At 34.0% G+C, this 21,623-nt stretch overlaps 2 protein-coding genes across 4 annotated transcripts; one reads left to right on the top strand and one right to left on the bottom strand.

The window, feature by feature from the left end:
- The first annotated feature begins 2,873 nt into the window (after positions 1-2,873).
- LOC122301042 (sulfite exporter TauE/SafE family protein 3-like) lies at positions 2,874-7,324 on the top strand. 3 transcript variants are annotated; one of them, XM_043112109.1, is made up of 12 exons: positions 2,874-3,653; positions 4,019-4,178; positions 4,651-4,851; positions 4,987-5,051; positions 5,143-5,170; positions 5,273-5,367; positions 5,514-5,522; positions 5,634-5,684; positions 5,889-6,110; positions 6,502-6,595; positions 6,702-6,842; positions 6,967-7,324. In XM_043112109.1, exons 1-12 carry the CDS (start codon positions 3,447-3,449, stop codon positions 7,044-7,046), a joined length of 1,353 nt encoding a protein of 450 aa, XP_042968043.1. In that variant the 5' UTR covers positions 2,874-3,446; the 3' UTR covers positions 7,047-7,324. The 3 variants fall into 3 exon arrangements, with proteins under 3 accessions (XP_042968043.1, XP_042968044.1, XP_042968042.1); XM_043112108.1 differs by having other exon boundaries at positions 2,877-3,653; positions 5,436-5,522; XM_043112110.1 differs by lacking the exon at positions 5,514-5,522 and having other exon boundaries at positions 2,875-3,653.
- Positions 7,325-8,161: 837 nt separating this feature from the next.
- LOC122301041 (sulfite exporter TauE/SafE family protein 3-like) lies at positions 8,162-12,504 on the bottom strand. Its single transcript, XM_043112107.1, has 12 exons — positions 11,847-12,504; positions 11,330-11,489; positions 10,579-10,779; positions 10,440-10,504; positions 10,324-10,351; positions 10,159-10,250; positions 10,005-10,091; positions 9,835-9,885; positions 9,403-9,624; positions 8,952-9,045; positions 8,693-8,833; positions 8,162-8,536 (listed from the first exon to the last, which is right to left on the bottom strand). The coding sequence occupies exons 1-12, from the start codon at positions 12,066-12,068 to the stop codon at positions 8,451-8,453; spliced, it is 1,449 nt and encodes a 482-aa protein (XP_042968041.1). The 5' UTR covers positions 12,069-12,504; the 3' UTR covers positions 8,162-8,450.
- Between the last annotated feature and the right edge of the window lie 9,119 nt (positions 12,505-21,623).

Here is a 21,623-nt window from a genome sequence, read left to right as displayed (position 1 = left end):
TAGATGACTTCTGTTAGCAGGGAGCAGTGCTGTTTATTGGTTTACCACATAACAAGACAAAGCCCCTTGTTACTGTCAATCGGCCTTTGCAATTTATAAAGTAGAAAGCAGTGCAGTACATCGCCATTTCTTGCTTAATTGATGAGTGGCCCTATAGGTTTGTTTGTTTGTAGTTCGAAACGTGTCCAATCCCCATTGTCGGTCACTTTCAATGGTGATAGTCAATTTCAATGACAGGAGTTTTTGGAATTCGATTAATTGGGATGGGTTAAAGTTTCAACTATATCTAAATAAGAGTAATATTACAAAAATAATAAGGTCTATGATTAAAAAGTAAGATCTATAATTAAAAAGTTAATTTTTTTTATATAGATCTTATATTAATTTATTTTTTTAAAAAAAATTACACATTATTTATACAATTACGACTGTAATTATCGTTTCTTCCCAAACAATTACCAAGTGATCTTGCATAAAACAATCACCCCTGTTGCGGTCAAACCAGCCATTCTATACTCCATCAATTGGACTTAACCTCTGACTGTGCATATCAAAATGAAGTTTAACCCACAAACACCCATCGTCCAAAAATAGTCTTTAATAATGCAGGTTTACATGTTTGTCTCTCTCCAAGCTTCTCCATACCCTATCTCTCATCTATTTAATTACGAGTAATTTTATATATAATTATAAAGTACGTAAATAGTACATAATTATTTTGAAAAAAAAAAATAGAATCCACTATTAATTTTTTTTTTTCATGTGAGTCTCATATTTTATTTATTTTTTTTCAAAACAATTACGCGACAGTTGCATAATTCACGATTGTAAATATCTTTTCTCATAATTTAAATGATAAGATTTAGATTTTAAATTTTTTTTCGAATTAAATTATGTCATTTTAACGTGTGTTATCTACTGACTTGTGTAATTGGATTCGAATATTCTGAGGAGAATATAATGGTCCCCAATACATAAATGTTGTAGTACAGAATGCCCACGTTGTAAGAGCACTCTCATTGGAATATCTAAAAAATATTGTACTTTTTAACTATTAGGATAATAAAATTGTCCACATTGGATTAGGCAAAGGGTAGCTTCAGTAGTTTTTAGCTATAGTAATTCTAAAACTAAAATCAAATTTGATAGTTTACTGTACACATATCAAATATTTATTTTATTATTTTTTATAACACTCTCTCTCTTCTCTCCATCTACATCCACAAACTTCCATTAGTTTCTTTAAATTAAATAGTAAAATATGATAAAATAAAATAAATTAAAATTTTAAAAAATAAATATTTTTTAATTATTAATTACTCATTACTATATAATAAATAAATAGATAATCCAATATGGAGACGTGACGTGAATAGCAAAAGTCAAATTCATCTTATATTATTTTATTATTATATAATAAAAAAATAAGTATTTCAATATAGAGACTTATATAAATAAAATAATTAAAATTTAAATTCATCTTATATTTATAAAAAAAATTATATAATCTAATAACAATGCTCTAAATACCACTTCCGAGAAAAGAAATGAACCCCATATGGCATAAATAACAACACATGGTTTTGGCTAAGAGTCTGGAATATTGTAAACATGATGTGGGCTCCTCCGTCTCCATTCATGACTTGTGTGCCCAATGCGTGACTTTTTCCAAAACTTTAAGGGATCAGGATGTTAAAAAAGATGTGAACCAAAATGCATGAAGAATTTCGACCCCATCTCTCTCTCTTGGTCGACAACAGAAAGTGCGACAGTACGTAATCAATGCATGATTGATGAATATGTGATTACTAAGAATGGTGTCCAGAAACTTCGTTTTCCAATGCTGCTATCAATCATAAAGTTAGTATTAACGTCACAAACCACCCAACACAGTGCGCTGTGGTTCATGTCGACCGCAGAACTAGCCAGCTAGGGTTCCAAAAATGAACAAACTGATCTCAAATTTGATTACTACTCTCTGGTTCGTGGAATCATTGGAATCAGAAAGAGTTCTAATTTGTTATGTATTAAATAAAGGAGGATTTTATACATCGTATTATTATTTTATTTTCATTCTTTTAAATATAATTTATTATTATTAAATGATCATTTATTATATATTTTTTTATCATCTAATAATGACAAATAAGTTACACCTTATTTAATAGAATGTAATATATAACATTACTCTTAAATAAAATCTTGAGAATGGAGACTGATATATCTCCTAAATCTTTAAGTTCTTCTGCTTGAAAATCTGATGCGCAAAGCACATATTCTATTTAATTGATATGGCAGGATTTGATTTGTTAGAGATTTTAATTTTAAATTTTTATAATAAATCAAGTATTGTCATTTTAATTAAATAAATGTGAGTTTTGCACACTGATGGGATTTCGTGCTACTTGCACGAAAAAATTGGACAAAATAAAAACAATTAAGTGCATGAAGAGTAAAAAGAATAATGTTTGATATTTAGTATTCTATTGCATTTTACGTGTTCAGTTTCACTTACTCATACAGTAGGGTTATATCGGTACTTTCACATTATTTATCTGTATTACATCATGTCAATTTGTAATAATAAGAAGGTAAAAATATTCGTATATACAGTATTATTTTAGACAGGAAAATGCTACTTTTACCTTGATAATTCACTAAGAAAATCTACAAATGTAATTATTTTATTTAATGATTAAGAAAGTATTTTTTTATAAATTTATAATTTTTATAAAAATATTTAAAAAAAATAAAAGGAGTTTTGTATTTTATCATTTCTTGTTGATGGAGTTCACAGTGGGAACTCGTTAGGATAAGACACAGATACGTCGAATCAAAATCACCATCACCGCTAAAAAGCAAGTCCATAATCCTTAAGAAAATGGCTACAACAACAATAAAATTGGAATTGATAAAACCGAGACCCTTCCTTCCCTCACAGAGGGGTTTGAGTCGTTTGACTACTACACCAGGTTCGCGTGTCGTCTCCGGGAATCCATGTAACAGCCAAAACAGGTACAGTCACGCTTTTAGAAAAACTGCGAAAGTAGCAGTAGCTGCTTTCCTCAATCTTGATTATTGAAGAGCTTTTCTTCAACTTCTGAGCCTAGAAAACTTCCAACGACGTGGAAGTACATGATGGATACTGGAGAGATAAGCGACTGAATGAGGAAGTTCGCTCCTACTGTTTCAAGCCCATTTCTGGGAAATGCACTCAAGGAATTTGCTGCGTTACCAATTGTATCAGCAGGGTAAACTCTTCAGTTTTCAATGGAAATTCATGGTGAATATGGTCACTCTGTTTTAACTCGTTGAGTCAGACGGACTAGCTACTTGGTGTGCTTTCACTTTCTCGGTCTGCATCTTTAACCGTGCTGCAAGTGGAGAAAAGCTGTATATGAAAAGAGTAGAATGTTTTGAGGGAGAGTAAGAAGGAACTGATATATATGATGGCTGGGACTGACTCAGAAAGATGGGGATCAAGACTGATTGGAGTGGTTGCGCTTGCTTTTCTTGTCATGGTCTCGGTGCATATTTGGGGAAAAGAAATATTAGATCAGAAAGTAACTGAAGTGGTTGAATCTCATTATTTAACGAGAATATCAAACTCCAAAGCGCAGCCTGGTCGATTTGGTCATGAGCATGTTTGGCCGGTTAGTCTATCTATCTCATAATTTAGTATTTGTGCATTGGATTATAGGTATTTGATGCTTTTAGTTTTTACCCTGCTCTGCTTATTTGCAAGGGAAGCTGAACGTATTTTTTTATCTGATAATTATTGTTATCTGATCTGTCAAACTAATTTGCGAAGTTGAAAAAATTATCCACCAGATTCAAAGCTTATAAGGTCTCTTCTTTCTTCTTCTTTTTTTCCACATTTTGCATCAAAATCTCCTACGAAAATTTAACTCTACGGACTGTTGTTTGCTAAAATGCTCTTTTCTGTCGATATTAAACATGGACATTGTTTCTTGAACATGTTGGAAAATTGTGCTTATAGCTTTAGAAATCGGGACAGGAAATGAAATTTGGCTGGAAAATTGTGGTGGGTACAATGATTGGGTTCTTAGGGGCAGCTTTTGGGAGCGTGGGAGGAGTTGGTGGGGGTGGAATTTTTGTTCCAATGTTGACCCTGATTATTGGGTTTGATCAGAAATCATCGACGGCTATGTCAAAATGTAAGTGTTCTCATCGCTAGTTTTTCATGCCTTGTGCATTTATTGCGGTCCCTGAAAAGCTATTTAGAAATAAGAAGCTCTACTCCTTTTGTTGAGTTCTAATTTATGGTTAGCAGTTGGAACACAAGAATGATGTTAGAAGTAAGAAATGATATTGAGTTAGTAATCCCCTCAAGTCCAAAGCCACACGAGTTCATTCAAGACAGTAATGGTGTGCATAAGCGTTTATGAAATTATGCAGCAGCTCATACTTTTTGGATTTGTTTATCCCCGCTTCATTTTTGTATCAGTATCCATTTGATTCTTTAAGTAGGGGCTGCTAATCTGAGAGTTGCTTCCATTTGGTAAATGATATCTTCTTTCTTAATCACTGGGGAGTTCATGTACAAAAGGTTGTTTCTCTAACTTACCATTCCCGGTTCTATTGAAGAACCTGCCAACAATTTCCTTGCGCTCTTGTTTATTTGGTCAGGTATGATCATGGGTGGAGCAGGTGCAACTGTTTTCTACAATTTAAGGCAAAGGCATCCTACCCTTGAGCTGCCAGTCATTGACTATGACCTGGCACTTCTATTTCAACCAATGCTGGTACTGGGGATCAGTATTGGAGTTACTTTCAATGTGATTTTTGCTGAGTGGATGATCACGGTCTTGTTAATTATTATCTTCCTAGGTAACAGTTGTTTGAATAGCAGTCCTCTCTCTCTCTCTCTCTCTCTCTCTCTCTCTCTCTCTCTCTCTCTCTCTCTCTCTCTCTCTCTCTCTCTCTTATGGACAACTTCATTGATTTGATCCTGGTGACCTGCAGTTATGTCAACTAAGGCATTCCTTAAAGGTGTTGAAACGTGGAAAAAGGAAACCGTAGCTAACAAGGTGGTCTAAACTTTGTGCATACTTAAGATTATGTAGTTTTTCTACATTTATTTAGTTCGTCCTCAATTATTAATAGTTTTTTGTTTTACAGGAGGTTGCTCAACACTTGCAATCAAATGGTGAGTTGATCTGAATATTTTTTTTCCTTTTCCTCTTTGGTGGTTGAAATCTATCTTCGCCACATAAAAATCTATTGCCCAGCTGATATCCCCTTTGATCAGGTATTGCTAATGAAGAGGTCGAACCCAGACCACTACCCGAAAGGCCAACTGATGGCTCTCGTGCAGAAGAAACAAAGGACTCTAAAAGATCAAAGGTAAGAATACAAAGCAATTACTTCCAAGACTTACGATTTTTCGGGACTCACTTCTGTAACCTTCCTAGGTCTCTGTCCTTGAGAATGTTTACTGGAGGGAACTAGGAATTCTTGTTGCAGTCTGGGTCATAATGCTTGCATTGCAGATTGCCAAGGTTTTCAGCTGCTATGTGTTACTTTTCATCATAAAAAGGCTATATGTTGGAGTTTTCTTCTGCTTTAAGCCTTTACCAGCCGACTAATGGATACCTATTCGTTGGAGACAGAATTACACAGAAACTTGTTCAGCAGCATATTGGGTATTAAACCTGTTGCAGGTACCTTCTGTGACTTGGATAAGAGAACAAATGTCTTGTTACATCATTTTCCCTCTTTAGGTGGCTATCTTGGGTATAAAATCCCAGCCTCCTAGACTAGATTCGAGGCAAAGCAATGGCAGATTAACTATGGGCTTGACCCTAAAATTCTTGAAATCTGATTCTTAAGCAACAGGCTGATTATTTTCCCTGCCTGTCTTTAAGATCCCTGTGGCTGCTGGAGTGACTTTATATGAGTCTGTTAGCCTGTACAGAGGGCGAAGAGTGATTGCATCCAAGGCAGAAGCAAGCACAAATTGGAGGGTGCACCAGCTGGTTTTTTATTGTGCAGGTGGCATTGTAGCTGGTATAGTTGGTGGGTTGCTAGGTCTTGGCGGAGGATTCATTTTGGGTCCACTTTTTCTGGAGATGGGAATCCCTCCTCAGGTGCATTTTGTGCTTCTCTAAACCTATAGTGACATAGGTGATGCCATAACTTTGTTTATTTGTCCTAATAACATCGGTTGGCCTGTTTCACCACTCTTAACAAGACATTTAGATAACTTTTCTATGTAGCCCCATAGTATTTTACAACTGAAAAAATCTATAGGGAATTCTATTTATTGATGCAGCCAACATATCATTGATGTGGACCCTTTCACATTCTCTAATATATATATATATATATAATTATTAGTGTTTTGATTTTCTTTATACCTATGGTGGGTTCAGCAGCAAGTGGTGTGTTTACACACATGCTTGCAAGTAGCAAAACTTTAAGTAGAGACAGTTTGTCATTCATGAATCATGGACTGACTTGTTTAGACTTTTTATCAAGGTGTCGAGTGCCACGGCCACATTTGCCATGGCATTTTCCTCATCCCTGTCTGTCGTTGAATACTACCTTCTAAAACGCTTCCCGGTTCCTTATGGTAAGCCATGTTGAGCACCTTGAATACGATACAGGTCTTAGCTTAAAGGAAATATTTTCAAAGATCAACATAATTTGACTTTAATTTTTGTATTTATACCTTGCAGCTATCTACTTCTGTTTCGTGGCGATCATTGCTGCTCTTGTTGGACAACATGTGGTAACAAAGGTGATTGCCGTATTAGGTAGAGCATCGTTAATCATCTTCGTTCTGGCTGCTACAATTTTTGTGAGTGCAATATCACTAGGTATGCCAGGGGCAAATATGCATGTACTGCTTTCACTTCTATTTATTGATTTCAATAAGATCGCTTTATTTCATTATTTTTCTTGTAAATATCATTAATGAGCGCATCTGTACCTTCCAAACAGGTGGGGTTGGCATTGCACGCATGGTTGACAAGATTGAACACAAGGACTACTTGGGATTTGAAAGCCTATGTATATATTGAACTTAGTCTTCAAAGTTTTTCCATTGACCTTTTCAATCTTGATATTTCTGGAGATAGCTACTTAGCTTCTAACTTCTCATACTTAGAAACCAAATTCTTTGGTCCCTGAGGTGACAATAAATTGTTCTGTAAAACAGACAATTGAACCTGTTTCAAGATTGAAAAACTGGTGCTAAAATTGTTCTGTAAGACGGACAATTGAACCTGTTTCAAGTGTTTCGGCACCAGCCCCCCTCATGATAAGTTGTCTGAAAACAAGTGCTTTCAGTGTCCTGAAACTTTGATTTCTTTGATTAAATAAGGAAAGTGGCATGATCATCTATAGTATAATCTCTATAAAGTATGCTGGATGAGTGTTGTCGTGTGGTGTAGGGAAACTCCTAGTGCGGGATCAAATCTACAAATGTTTGTGTTTACAACTCATTCTAAGCTAATCCTTTGACCACTAGGTTACACCCTGACCAGTACTCTAGGCTACAAATAACTTTTTGAAAGCAGAGAAATTATTAAAAAAGATGATGCATTAAATACATAATGATTGTATAAAGCATTTTGCTTCGGTTTTGTTTTCCAAGAGATGTGGATTTTCGGAGTTCCAGCAATTTTTTATCATTCACCTCGTCATTTTTGTATTCTTATTTCTATTGTTTCATTTGGCATATGAGCAAAAACCTGGACTGCATTATTCTCCGATTCATTGCAAGATTGGATAATCCGACTTGAAGATAGAAACACAATATCTTGCCTTTACACAGACGCACTCTTTGGGGAATGCACATGGATTATATTAGATGTTGTACTATTAACATGATATGTCTATTTCTCTGTAAATTGAACCATCTAATTCGGAAAGAGAATTGGAGAGGACCTCAGTTTAAAAATAAGCCTACTTTATGCTTGCAAAACCCATCTTCGATCCGTTGGAACTTAAGATAAACAGGCTGAGCACCAGAACGTGTCAAACACAAGAATGAGATTTGCACAAATCGTGTACCCGTAGAAGCAGTTCTGTATGCAATTGAAATGTTAGCAGCCAAGTCTTCCTCTCAAAAGATGGCATTCACTACTGGGTAAGATCCAGAGCAATTCTAAATATGAGAATAAGATTATAGTAATTGTGTCGAGAGAGGAATGAACCTTTAGATGGAAAATATTAATTTATCTTTGGACTAATTTTAAAACCTGATCAGCAGGTGCAAAAATGGTAAGCACCATCTCTCCAACAATCCTGAAACAGTTATAAAATACAATGCAGAAAAATGGAGCTTCACTTTAGCTCCATTTATTACTCATATCCAGGATCCAATCTGATTCCTAACCACAAGAAGAATTTTGAAGCTCAGAGAGAATCAAGTGTTGCCTAAGACTCGGAGACTCGGAAAGTCGGGGGAAAAACTTCCAAGATTATGTATCGTATGTGCAGATGTTTTCAAATCCCATATACGCTTTGTCCTCAATATCTTCAATCACGTTTGCTATGCCCACCCCACCTGTTTAGAAAGAAACAAAAGTGCTTACTACTTGTGAAGAAGAAGTTCAAACCCATATGCCGGCTGAACCATAATTAGATCAATATTATTCATGATTTCACTGTTTTAAGAAAGCTGCAAAAAGTATATGCACATATGTTCCAAAATGACACATACCTAATGATATAGCACTGACAAAAATAGTGGTAGCTAGAATGAAGATGATCAAAGATGCTCTCCCGAGTATAGCAATCACCCTTCTTACCACATACTGCCCTATAACAGCAGCAATTGTTGAAACAGCAATAAAGTACAGAGCTGCAAGAAATGTCAGACAAAATGATCACTTGTGTTTGAAAATGATAAGAAAAAAGGAATTAACCTCCTTTGGTGATCTAGTTATATTGTTCCTGCTGTTGTACTCAACTTTACTTACCGTATGGAACAGGGAAACGTTTCAGAAGGTAATATTCTACGACAGACATGGATGAGGAAAATGTCATGGCAAAGGTAGCTGTGGCACTTGACACCTGAAAGATATTAAGTTCAGTAAACTCAAGCTGTGAAATCATAAAGGGGAAATCGAATTTAAGTGAGAATATTTTATCAATGGCTTAGAAAATAAATTTCAGTTATTTTGAATGCCCTTTCTCAAATGTGGAACCAGATAGGTGGCTGCTGGATTAAATGTTATCATCAAATCACTGAATAACTCCTACGAAGTTTCTTCAGAAATAAGATGCAGTGCTTCCTTCATTACCTGTTTTCTTGAGGCTATTAAAATTTAACTGTACAAAGAAATACAAAGTACTGCCTAGTATAAATGTTATAGATTTTCGAAAAAAATATAAATATTTTTTAGACTTGAACGGAAGCACCATTTGTACCTGAGGAGGGATTCCCAGCTCCAGAAAAAGTGGACCCAAAATGAATCCTCCACCAAGACCAAGCAACCCACCAACTATACCAGCTACAAGGCCACCTGCACAACAAAGAACCAGTTGGTGCACCTTCCAATTTGTGCCTGCTTCTCCGTTTGATGCAATCACTCTCTGCCCTTTGTATAGCTTAACAGCTTCATATGAAGATGCTCCAACAGCCACTGGAATCTGAATGACAAAGAAAATGACAAGACCACTAGATGGTCTGGTGACAGATTTCAAGAATCTTAGCATCAAGCTCATAGTTCTATCATGAATGCTTGGTTCCAACTCCCACCCACGAGGCTATATTCATTCCCAATGCTGAAAATAGTATAAACGAAAAAGAGAAAAGGATCAATACATTTGATTACATTCTTATTAAGTGGTGGAAGGTACCTGCAATAGGTTTAGCACCCAGTATGCAACTGAACAAGTTGTCGTGTAGTTCTGTTTCCAACACATGATAAAACACATCAATCTAGCTCTTTGATGCTCAAACCAAGAAAAAATAACCAAGTATATGCTCGGAAAAGAAAGTATAGATATAGCTGGGAAAAAAGAAAAACCTTGGCAATTTCCAGTCCAAGGATAATAATCCATACAGCTGAAAGAATTCCAACTTCCTTCCAGTAAATGTTCTCAATAATGGAGACCTGGGAAGGTTACAGTGATCAGTCATGAAAACTATGAGTCAAGGAAGTGTCAACCATTTATTCTTACCTTCGACTTTTCAGATTCTTTGGTCTCTGACTGAGTGCCATTGCCTGGGCCTTCAGGTAGAGGTTTGTATTCGCCCTCTTCAACACCGTTACCTGATCAAGAATTCTTTGAGAAACCCAAGATATACCTTTTTTGTGCCAAAGAGAAAACGAGAGATCAACTCACCATTTGATTGCGAGAATCTGGCAGCCTCCTGGAAAAACAAGGAACAAGTAATAAGTTGACTGTTGAAGCATAAAGAAGTTCAATTCAACCTATATTATGAGCAGAGTTTGAGCTACCTTTTTTATTATGGTTTCCTTTTTCCACGTTTCAACACCCCTTAGGTATGCCTTAATTGAAGTGACTGCAGATAATCATGAACGGATAAGGGAAGTTATCCAAGAAAAACATTAAGAGAGCAATTCAGAAAATAGATACCTAGAAAGGTTATAATCAGCAAGACTGTGATCATCCAGTCAGCAAAAATCACATTGAAAGCAACTCCAATACTGATCCCTAACACCAACATTGGTTGAAACAGAAGTGCAAGGTCATAGTCAATGACAGGAAGATCAAGCGTAGGGTGTCTTTGCTTTAAATTGTAGAAAACAGTTGCGGCAGCTCCACCCATGATCATACCTGACCAAACAAACCAATACATAGAAAATTGCACTCAGGTGGTTAAAAGTAAATTCGACAAAAAGCTGTTGCAGATTTACATATCTAAATAAGAAGTGTCAAATACACAAATGAAGGAGAGGAAAAACTATATCAAACGCACAAGCTGACCGTCCAATGCTCCATTTCAAAATTCAAAGAATCAGTATTATTCAAAAACAAACTGGGAGAAACAAAATTGGAAAGTATAAAGAACAAACTGATTCATTGGATCAGAGAGCTTATGCGGAGAATTAGTCAAAACGGGCCCAAAAAATTCCAATGCATTGATATTCAAGCAGTAGACAACTTGGAAATTGATGCGACTTAAACATTCCAAGATAGAATTTTGTAAAAACTCTGATAGATGGCTGCAGGAATAATTGGTACAAGTTCAATTTCTAGACAGTTTTATTTCAATATCCAATTATCTCCCAACTTTGAATTGGCGTAAGGTTAGGCTTCTTAACAGCTTTTCAGTGACAGCAATAATCGAAAAGGAGAAGAAACACCTACGAGGGATAGTACTTACATTTTGATATTGCTGTGGATGATTTCTGATCGAACCCAATAATAAGGGTGAGCATAGGAACAAAAATACCACCCCCACCAACTCCTCCCACGGTTCCAAAAGCTGCCCCAAAGAATCCTATTATGGTACCAACAACAATTTTCCAGCCAAATTCCATTTCCTGAGAACCCAATCTCTCGTCATTAATACTTCCAATATTTTTACGGTTTAATTGGCATAATATCAACAAATTGCAAGGGGAAAAACATTTTTAGAGAAGAAAAGGGTAATTAGTAGTACAGCATTGTGTTACCCCCAAAAGAAATTCAAAAACAATTTTCGTTGTTCTCCATGTTGGGAGAAAACATATTGGAAGAAAGATTTAACTTTCGAAATCAATGGTTGGTTTGGTTTCCCAAAAGTGAGAAGAGGGTAGAGGAAACGAAGTCAACTAAACTTGTATAATCATTCAACCGAGAAACACATGCTGTTCAAGAATCATGTATAGACATTGTAAGACAATAGAAGTTGGACTCACCGGCCAAACATGCGTATAACCCAATCGGCTCGGTTGCCATAAGAAGCTCAATACTTTCGTAATGTAATCAGACTGATCAACCTCTTCTTTCTCATCGTAACTTGAAGCTTCTTGCTCCAAGCTTCCTTTTGCCGAAACAAACAACGAAGCCATAAGGAGAAAACTAATGAAAACTACTTTAATCAACCTCGAACCCCACCATTCTAATCCGATCCCAGCCATCAGAGATCTCAATTCCTGGCTCTCTCTCCCTTTCAGAGTATCAAATTTAAAAAGTAATGCCGGAACGGAAAACAAAAAATATCTAGAAAATGTCCGTCAGAACTCTAATTTAAAATCAATCCAGTTCCTGTATGAGTTCTACTCCACTTTGAGAACAATGGTTTGGTTTTTCCTTCTCCAATGGTGTGGATTGAATGCCCCGGCGTGGTGCAGAGGGGAAGATGAGATGTTGAACCCGAATGTGGGTGCCGCTTCTTATATAGTATGGAAATGCTCTGATCGCAGTGCCGTTAGTGAGAACCAAAGAGCTACTGCTGCACATGGGTCCACGAGGCCATCACGATATGACTTTTTTAAACTAAGACTTAACTGCAACTGAGCTGTGAGAGTTGGAAGGAACACTAGTGGCGATCGACCTACACACTGTCGCTTGTTGTCTCTCTCTTTTTGTTTTTAATAATTTTCCTGAGAGTTTAGATACATAGTCTTTGCTCTCTCTCTCTCTCTCGATCCATGAATGTCTTTGTTTTTTTCCATGAACATCTATGAATAAAAATAAATTGGAATATCCAGTTCATGATTCAAATGGTGAGGTGGGCCTACAATCATCGCCTATATGGTGAAATACAGTGTAAAAAAAGTTAAAAACGCCAAGAAAAATATATGAAACACGAGAATGGAAAAGGGAATCATCGGGGACTTGAAGGAAGAAATGTAAGCAAGTCTAGTCGTCTTGAGATAACGTTATTCTCTATAGCTCGTACTTGATATATACACTCCCATAACGTTACAAAGGCCCCCGTGAAGATTCTTCAATAGGTTGCACATACGCATGGTCACAATAATTATAAATTTATTTTATAAAATCTCCCTAAATTTAGCATTATTTATTTTTTTAATAAATAATATCATATATATATATATATATATATAGTTTTACCATTATTAAATGATCTAATAAAAATAAATTAATAAATTTATTTTATATGATACGTTAGATAATTTTACAAATTAATGTATTATATTAAATCATGTTAATTTATGAATTTACTTCTATTAAATTTTTTTATGATTAAAATAATTCTTAATTTAATAGAAATATGACAAGGAATCTGTTAAGATCACATGAATGTTTAGAAGGCATAATGAAAATGGGTGCATTGCGTTCGACTGAATTAAAATTCTTGAAAGGGCTCTGCTCTTCACTCCCATGATCTTGGTATAAGAATTAGCACCAAGCGGAAGTAGCTCGTGACAAAACCATAAGACCTGGATCGAGGATTAATGATATTTTTTTTTTGTTTTTTGGGTAATTTGTTTTCATAACCATTCTCAACTCATTTTATCTCATCTTATATAATTATTATAATTTTTTTAAAATTTTTAAACAAATAAAATAAAATAATTTAATTTTTTTAAATCTCTAAATAAAAATAATAATAAAATATATATTTTAATAATATTTTATTTAATTTTTAATTTTCATCTCACCTCTACTATTTTATATGTCTGAAAAAACAAACGTGGGTGAATCTGAGATCCAGGAACATACTAAACAACATGCATGTGGCTCGTGGATTAGGCAAAGCTTGGGGACCGGGAGTAGGTGGCCGATCGAGCATTGGAGGGTCATCCCTGGCCACATGGTCAACGCTGGTTTTGGTGGACATCAACAAATTTGAGTTTCCATCCCCATCAAAGAAAAATTGTAAAACAAGAAAACTCTCAAAAAAGAAAAAAAGAGTTGATAGGAGATCATAATAGACTCCTCGGTCGGGAAAAAATTAAAAAACAAAAAATGTTGAATTTATTAAAAATATATCATAAAAATAAAATTTATAAATAAAAATATTTCGATGTAATATATTAGATTTTTTTTTTTAGAAAATAAAGATTTAGAATCTATTGTAACAGATCTATCACTTTTTAACCGTAGGATTAAACCCAGAATTCCTGCAAGCTTCCTTGATGGTTTGGTTAAATGTATATTTAAAATTTAATCAATATCACACTTCTTTAAATATGCCTATTTCATTTAAATTCAATATTCACATTAAATTATCTATTCAATTTCTATATAATAATAAAATATTATTAATTTAATAATTTTTTATGAGTAATTTTACATATAATTATAAAATACATAAATTTCGCGTAATCATTTTGTAAAAAAATTAAATCTATTATTAAAAAATTAATTTTTTTTTATCATTCTCATAGTAAATAAGAATGTTCTTAGAAGATAACAAAAATATAAGAAATATTCCAACCACAAATAGATTATATAAAAGTAAATCTATAAATTGATGCGACTAAATACAATATGTCAAATTATAAAATTATTTTTAATATAAAATAGATCTAACGCATCACGTACATTAGTTTATAAATTATTATATATATTTTTTTTATCTATAGCAGTTCAAAGTATTAAGCCATTCATGGCTGTATCCCTATCATATTCTCTGATGCATTAATATTAAAATAATTGAGAAGTTGAAGAAGTACACTCACTATCGCTTATAATTGCAGACAGCACATATCATTCGGAAAATATGTAGGGTACAGCAAGTTGCGATAAAAAAAAACAAACAAAAAAACATTGAAACGGACATAACTCATCCTTATCCATCATCGGGATTGGTATCACATATTATATTAAATAAAACTATAAAAAAAATAATTATTATTTTGTTTGACCTACACTTCAGTACTGTACACTTGATCCCTTCCCATCACTTGCATTTTTCATTTTAATATTGAGATTACACCACTGGTTCGTGCATCGGGATCCAAGCCAACATATATATATATATATATATATAGAGTTAAGAAATGATATTTATAATTGTAGTTATGCAAGTAACGTGCAGTTACTTTAAAAAAAATAAATTAATATAGAACTCATATGAAAAAAAAACTAATTTTTTAATTATAAATTCTACTTTTTTTCAAAATGATTACACTACATTTACAATTCTACAACTATATATAATATTGCTTTATATAGTTATATATAATGGATTTGTCACGCCTGTCGAAGTTTTCAGCGGATTCAAATGGCAAATGCCTCTTCTTCGTACTATAAAAATTTTTTTTAAAAAAAGGTGTTATATATATTCAGTTAATTGGGATAAAAATGATTAGTTTTTATTAAAATAAATGTATTTTTATAATAATAAATAATTTTTATTTTTTATATAATAATATGATGAATTGGTATAAATTAATTTCAACTGTAGCAATTGTAAAATCAATATTCGTCTCAAAAGTTTAAACTAATAGAAATGGGTAGATTTTATTTATTTATTTTATATCTTAACGTTTCCCTTCACTTGTAGGTCAGACTCCCTCTTGATAGATAGTCCAATACATAGAATATTTAATTGAATGTGGTAAAGTGCGGAGTCATAGTTCAAACTTAGCATCTCTGTTATGATATCATGTAAAATTAACAATTGACGTAAAAACTTAAACTGATGGGAAGAGATAGATTTTATTATTTATTTTATATCTTAACATGAATGGTTGTTATATTAATTACTTTTTTCACGATATAATATATGACATAGAACTCAAGGTTTACAAAAATGCTCTATACATAAAGGAATTATATAAAAATAAATTTATAAAATAATTTGATTTTATTTATTTTGTTATATCTATTTTATAATAAAAATAATTTATAATAGAATCTATTATTATTTTGTTCAAGTAATGACTTTATATCTCTAGTATTTCTAGAACGTTAATTTATCTCGTATTATAAGAAAACAAAATTTGGTGAGGGTGAGGTGGAGCTAGGTAGCGTAACTTTATTGCTGGATACCAAACATGAAGGAGAGAAGGTTTTGACTTCGATGCACTGAACGTCGCCCGGAAATGCTCCTGTTTGTCTCCTTGATCGGCGCCCACCCACCCTACCGACTTGAATTGAAGGGTTGCAAGACACGTACGTCGACGTCACACAACTCTCCACTGTACGAAGAATATGCATGCCTTTCATGCAGATTTACAAGTAAGAATTATCGTTGAAATTTCTATTATTTTTTTAATCCAGATAATTGTTAATATGATGTCTATGACTCTATCTTGTCTTTTAAAAAAAAACATTTAATTCTCAAAGAAATACAGATCACTACAATTCTAGAATGTAATTTTTTATTTATTTTATTTTGTACGTAATCAAAGAACCATGCACATGATAGGATTCCTTAAACATACATTTATTCCCCTGGACACGAGAAGGCACGCAAGAGATCGATCAAGAAAATAAAGAAATACCAGATTCGGTTTCTTCTTGACTCGTGATTAATTCACTTATTCCTAGGTGTGTTCTTGCAGTTTGCTTTCATTTTTTGCCCTAACTTCTAGATCAGCCGCTCTGGCTTCAAGAAAAAGCCCAGAAGAGCGGTACTGTAGATCAGAAACTTCCAAACTGGCCGTCAACCCTTTGGAAGTCAGCCTAGCGATTACATGATCAGACTATAAATCACGAGAAGTATGGAGATCGAGCATATATATATGCATATCATCATCAAAATCTTGAGAATCTGGGAAAATATTTTCTAGGAATATTTTGCATTTGTGTTTGTGAGAGTAGTACTGTTGGTGGATATATTGAAAATGAAAAATTCTAAGTGCAGTCCGCACTTTGGGACTCCCCACGCACGACTAGAAACGAATCGTTTCATTAATAGTCAAAACGCTATCGTTCTATTAATTGGAGTAAAATACATGAAAGAATCTGGCCCAAAATCATCCGAAATCGTCGTCGCCTTCAGATCGAGATCGCTGTCTCCGATCCTTCATCGGCGCGGGACCGTTGTCCCCTTCCTCAGCTCGACAGGGCCGGCCCCTTCGATCAGCAAGGCAATCTTCTTTCGGATGAAAGGTTTCAGCTTTCCGTGTGAAAGCAAAAAAAAAAAACAAACTATAAAGAAATCGACAAAGCCAGCAAAATATCAACAAACGCAATACAAAAAAAAAAAAAAAAAAAGGCCATGGAAAACCTATAGAAACCTACCAGCAGAATATCAACTTGCAATAAAAAAAAAAAAAAAGGCAAGTTTTGCCATGATTTATGAACAAAACCAGTAGAATATCGAAGGCAACAAAAAAGAATATCTACAAAACCAACGAAAACTTGAAATCCAAAAAGACCAGCAGAAAACCAAAGGCAACAAAATTGACTTCGTGTAAATCTACCCATGCCGATATAAATAAATCTTCCCAATAAATCCTCACAATTCCGATATAAATCTAAAAGAATAATTAACAAAAAAACAAAAAAGGTTCGTTCAATGTTAGAGGTTTGATGTGGTCGGCGGCCAGTGGAGGAGAAGATGATGTCGACTATGCCGGACGGAGCTCGAAAAGTGACCAAAGGCGTTGAAGTTTTACGCTGGCCCGTGTTCTGGTCTGGAAGAGAGAGAACTTTGGTCTGTTGGGAGGGAAGATGAAGTTAAGGGTATTTTTGACTTTTGAACAAAATTTTAGTAAAATGATGTAAAAACCCTCCTCGTGCGCACGCAGGCCCCCAATGGGGCCTGTACGTAGCACATCCCATTGAAAATATGTGTCGAAATTAAAATGGTTGGGATGTGTTATTTATGGTTTTGAAGTGGTTGGGTCCACTTAAAGATCAGTATAAAATTTGTGAAATGTTTTTGCTTATATGTTTTATCTTTTTAGATTTTTGGGTCCACTTAAAGATGATGATGATCAAGTATAATTTGGAACGCCTCAAACATGTTTTTTTCTGAAATTTGAAGGAAAATGAAATATTCTGATTCACAGATCACATTCAGATTCAAGGAAAATATATATTCTGTTTAATTCATTCTGGGTTTGTGAGGTTAATTATATATTAATGGATTCTCAAGTACTTTAGAACAATTAAAAGGATTGATCGGGATCTGCTAGCTCATGGTACTGGTATATCCTAATATTACTGGCCGGATCATGCATGCATGCATACAAGCCAAGAGCAGCCTACTTTAATATATGCGCACATATATATATATATATATATATACATATATAATAAAAACAACACATGCAAAACACTTTATGCTTGGAATCTCGATCTGATCTGATTGAAACCAAACTAAGTGAGGGAGATTCATGTGTGAACGAAAAACTTATCAGAAGAAAACCCTTTATTCATAATTAAATATTTACGACTAAAACGAGTACTACTTGTATAAGAAATTATAAGAATACAACTGTGCATGATTTTAAATTCGAATTTAATCTTTGTCCTTGGTCGGGAAAAGAGAGCCAAAACCCTTTTAATTTATTGAGCAAATATTAATTATACTCAAGATATAATTAATTCATATTCAGTCACATCTCATGTCATATATAGTTCAAGTGCTTTCTAATTTAAATCGATATTATATAAAATTAAATTAAAAAAAAAACATTTTTTAAAATACGTTATTATCAATCAATATGCATTGGACGTGACTTTGAAATTCCTCCATTATTTATAATCAATATGATCGCAATTTGAAATATTTGTGTGACGTCTAAAAGCAATTTAATTGTACAAAATCGTACTAACGTATGAATTAAGCTTGCCTTGCTGTCTTGGGCATGTCCAAATTTTGTTGACATGTGAAGGAAACAGCATTTAACATGTGCAATTTACCATAGCTAGTAGTACTAGCTTTGCCCCACTGACAGCTGGCTTTATATATATATATATATCAGTTTCTGTATGTCCCATCTCCACTACTGGCCGCCAGTCGACAATAAATGCAGATCAAAACCGTTTAACATGAGTTGTATATTCCAAACAATTTATGTCCATTTCCTGTTAAAATTGTAGTTTTTCCAGTAAATGAAGGAAATGCCGTACGTGTAAAGTACTCGAGTTTACGGTTAAAATTACAAATCAAAGTGCACGAATACCCCAGTACATTCAACATGAATATTAACCGATGCTTCAAAAAAAAAACACATTGAGTTCTGATGCTTTGCATTCATGTGCCAAAACCAGGCCCCCATCCCATGCATTGAAGACTCATCGATATAATTAATATTACTACTAGCTGCACCCAATATCCATGTTGTCCCAAGTCATGTGATCAGCTGGAATCATCCTCAACATCATCATGTGTTGCTACTCTCTCTCTCTCTCTTTAAAAAGGGAACAATATTCATACTCGTACACTGATATATACCAATCAAACATGAGTGGGGACTACGTATAACACGTACGTACCATCATGATTTATGTATTTCAACAAACCTATTTATTGAATCTGGAAAAACTGCCCTACGACAATAATCTGATCTGATCTTATCTTTTTGTAAGTACTGACGTACAATACGCTAAACCAATTATCAGCCTCAGATCTGTATTAATTTTATGAAACCATACAAGAAAACAAACCTATTTATTTAGTTGGGCACAAGAAGAAAGAAAGAAAGAAACAAGGAAGAAAGACGTGAACATTATTTTGGCAATAAATAAATCTTGGGTAGGGATCAAGCTAGCCCGAGAGATCTAGGGTTTTATCATTAATAAATAAGTCTTGTTTGGTTAGCCGTAATTCAGATCTCTTTGTTTCACTTTATTACTTACAATATACGCTAAATATATATAAACCAGTGATCATCAGTCTCAGATCTGTATTTTATGAAAAATAAATAAAAATTAGGTGGGGCAGTTAGCATAAAGAAAAAGACATGGCCATGATGTACGTAGATGAGAAATCGAACATGCATGATTCACGCATGCATGGCCGTAGCTAACCTTCCCGTCGGTCAGTTTGACCGTTTGGCGGTGACAGATCCTCCGGTTGCTAATTGCTCTACCATGTTTTTTTTTTTTTTTTTTTTTTAATATCTACATTATTATTGTACTGCATTATGGTCCTTGCTAGCTGTCAATCGGTGTCGTGTTCTTAGTGCCTGTAAGATTTTAATCGACCAATGCGCGCGCGCATGCAATCTATGGTATACATCATGGGACCCCTCTTCTTGCTTAATTAGTATTATCACTAATTATATGAAAAAAAAAATATATTTATGATATTATTTATTGTCATCCCTTTGTTATCTTTTCTATATGTCATTTAATGATTAAATGATAAATAATATTTTAATTATCTAATATCACGTTAAAAAAAGATAGAAGGACATGAATGATATAAATGGTATATATATTCACTTCTCCTAATTATATATGTGTGTATATATATATTATATAAATTTTATGTACAGTAATTTTTTTGTATTATTTATTATATTATTTTTTTAATATAAAATAATTATTTTATTTAATCGTATTAATAAAATATATAAAAATTACATAAATATGATTTTATATAGCAGAACTCGTGTATATATACACAATATCTATCTAGTGTATGCATTAATGAGAAACGAACTTCACGCGGTTTAATTTGGCACTACTTTAATCAGCGCCTGACCCACACTAACTTTTGCAATTCACATCGGTTTCAAAATTAACGAGCGTGCAAGGTTAAGTGATTGGCATGCGGTACTCATCATGCGCAGGTGATATTAATTAATTTCTAGAAAATGGAGATTTTTTTAGTAAATATTACTAAAAAAGTAGATCCACTACAACATAATGTGCTTTTTGCGGCGGTTTTAATTTCACAGCAAACAAAATCGTAGTAAAAAGACATTTATTTGCGATGTTTTTCATTTTGCCATAGAATTCTATTGCAAAATTGAGAAATGCTGATGGAAAATTTACTGTATAATCTTTTTATAGCGATTTTAATTTCACTACAAAAAAAATTTATTTGTGACATTTTTCATTTCGCCGCATAATTCCATTTCGAAGTTGGGAAATGCAAATTACAAATTCATTATATAATCTTTTTATGGCGACTTGAAACCTATTGTGGTGGTTTTTGTCGTCGCAACAAATCATTGCACTTTTGCGGCATTTTCAATTCATCTAAGAGAGGAAAATCGCCATAATTCGCAACTTTTTATAACAACAAAATGTTGCCGTAATAAATCTACCGATAAAGGAATCTAGCTTAACAAATTTTACGGCGGAAATATAATTGCCATAACGTTTTGTAGCACTTTTTAGTTTTTTTTTTTGTGCCAAGAATTTGTCACCGGAATAAAAAAGGAATTAATATACCGTCCTTTCTTTTTTCCTCTCTCTCCCTCTGTCTCGCGCTCGACTCTCTCTCTCTCTCTCTCTCTCTCTCTCTCTCTCTCTCTCTCTCTCTCTCTCTCTCTCTCTCTCTCTCTCTCTCTCTCTCTCTCGGTTCGGCCTCCCCATTTCCAAAAAGCCCTTAACCCTCGGCCTCCTCTCTCTCTCTCGCGCTCTACTCCTCTCTCTCTTGCTTTGTTCCTTTTCCCCATTTCCAGAAAGCCCAAACCCTAACCCTTGGCCTCCTCTCCAGCTCGTCTCTTCATTTCCAAAGGGTGGAACCCTAGCCTAAATCTCCTAAAGGAGAGGGATAAATATGTGTTAAGCTTCCAAATTTTGTTTCCATTTTTGGGGATTTTGATTCTACACCAAATGGCAACCTAGGGCTGCTCTAAAAATTT

The sequence above is a fragment of the Carya illinoinensis genome, chromosome 2 (assembly GCF_018687715.1).
Source record: "Carya illinoinensis cultivar Pawnee chromosome 2, C.illinoinensisPawnee_v1, whole genome shotgun sequence".
NCBI lineage: Eukaryota > Viridiplantae > Streptophyta > Magnoliopsida > Fagales > Juglandaceae > Carya > Carya illinoinensis.
This window is presented reverse-complemented; position numbering and strand designations above follow the sequence as displayed.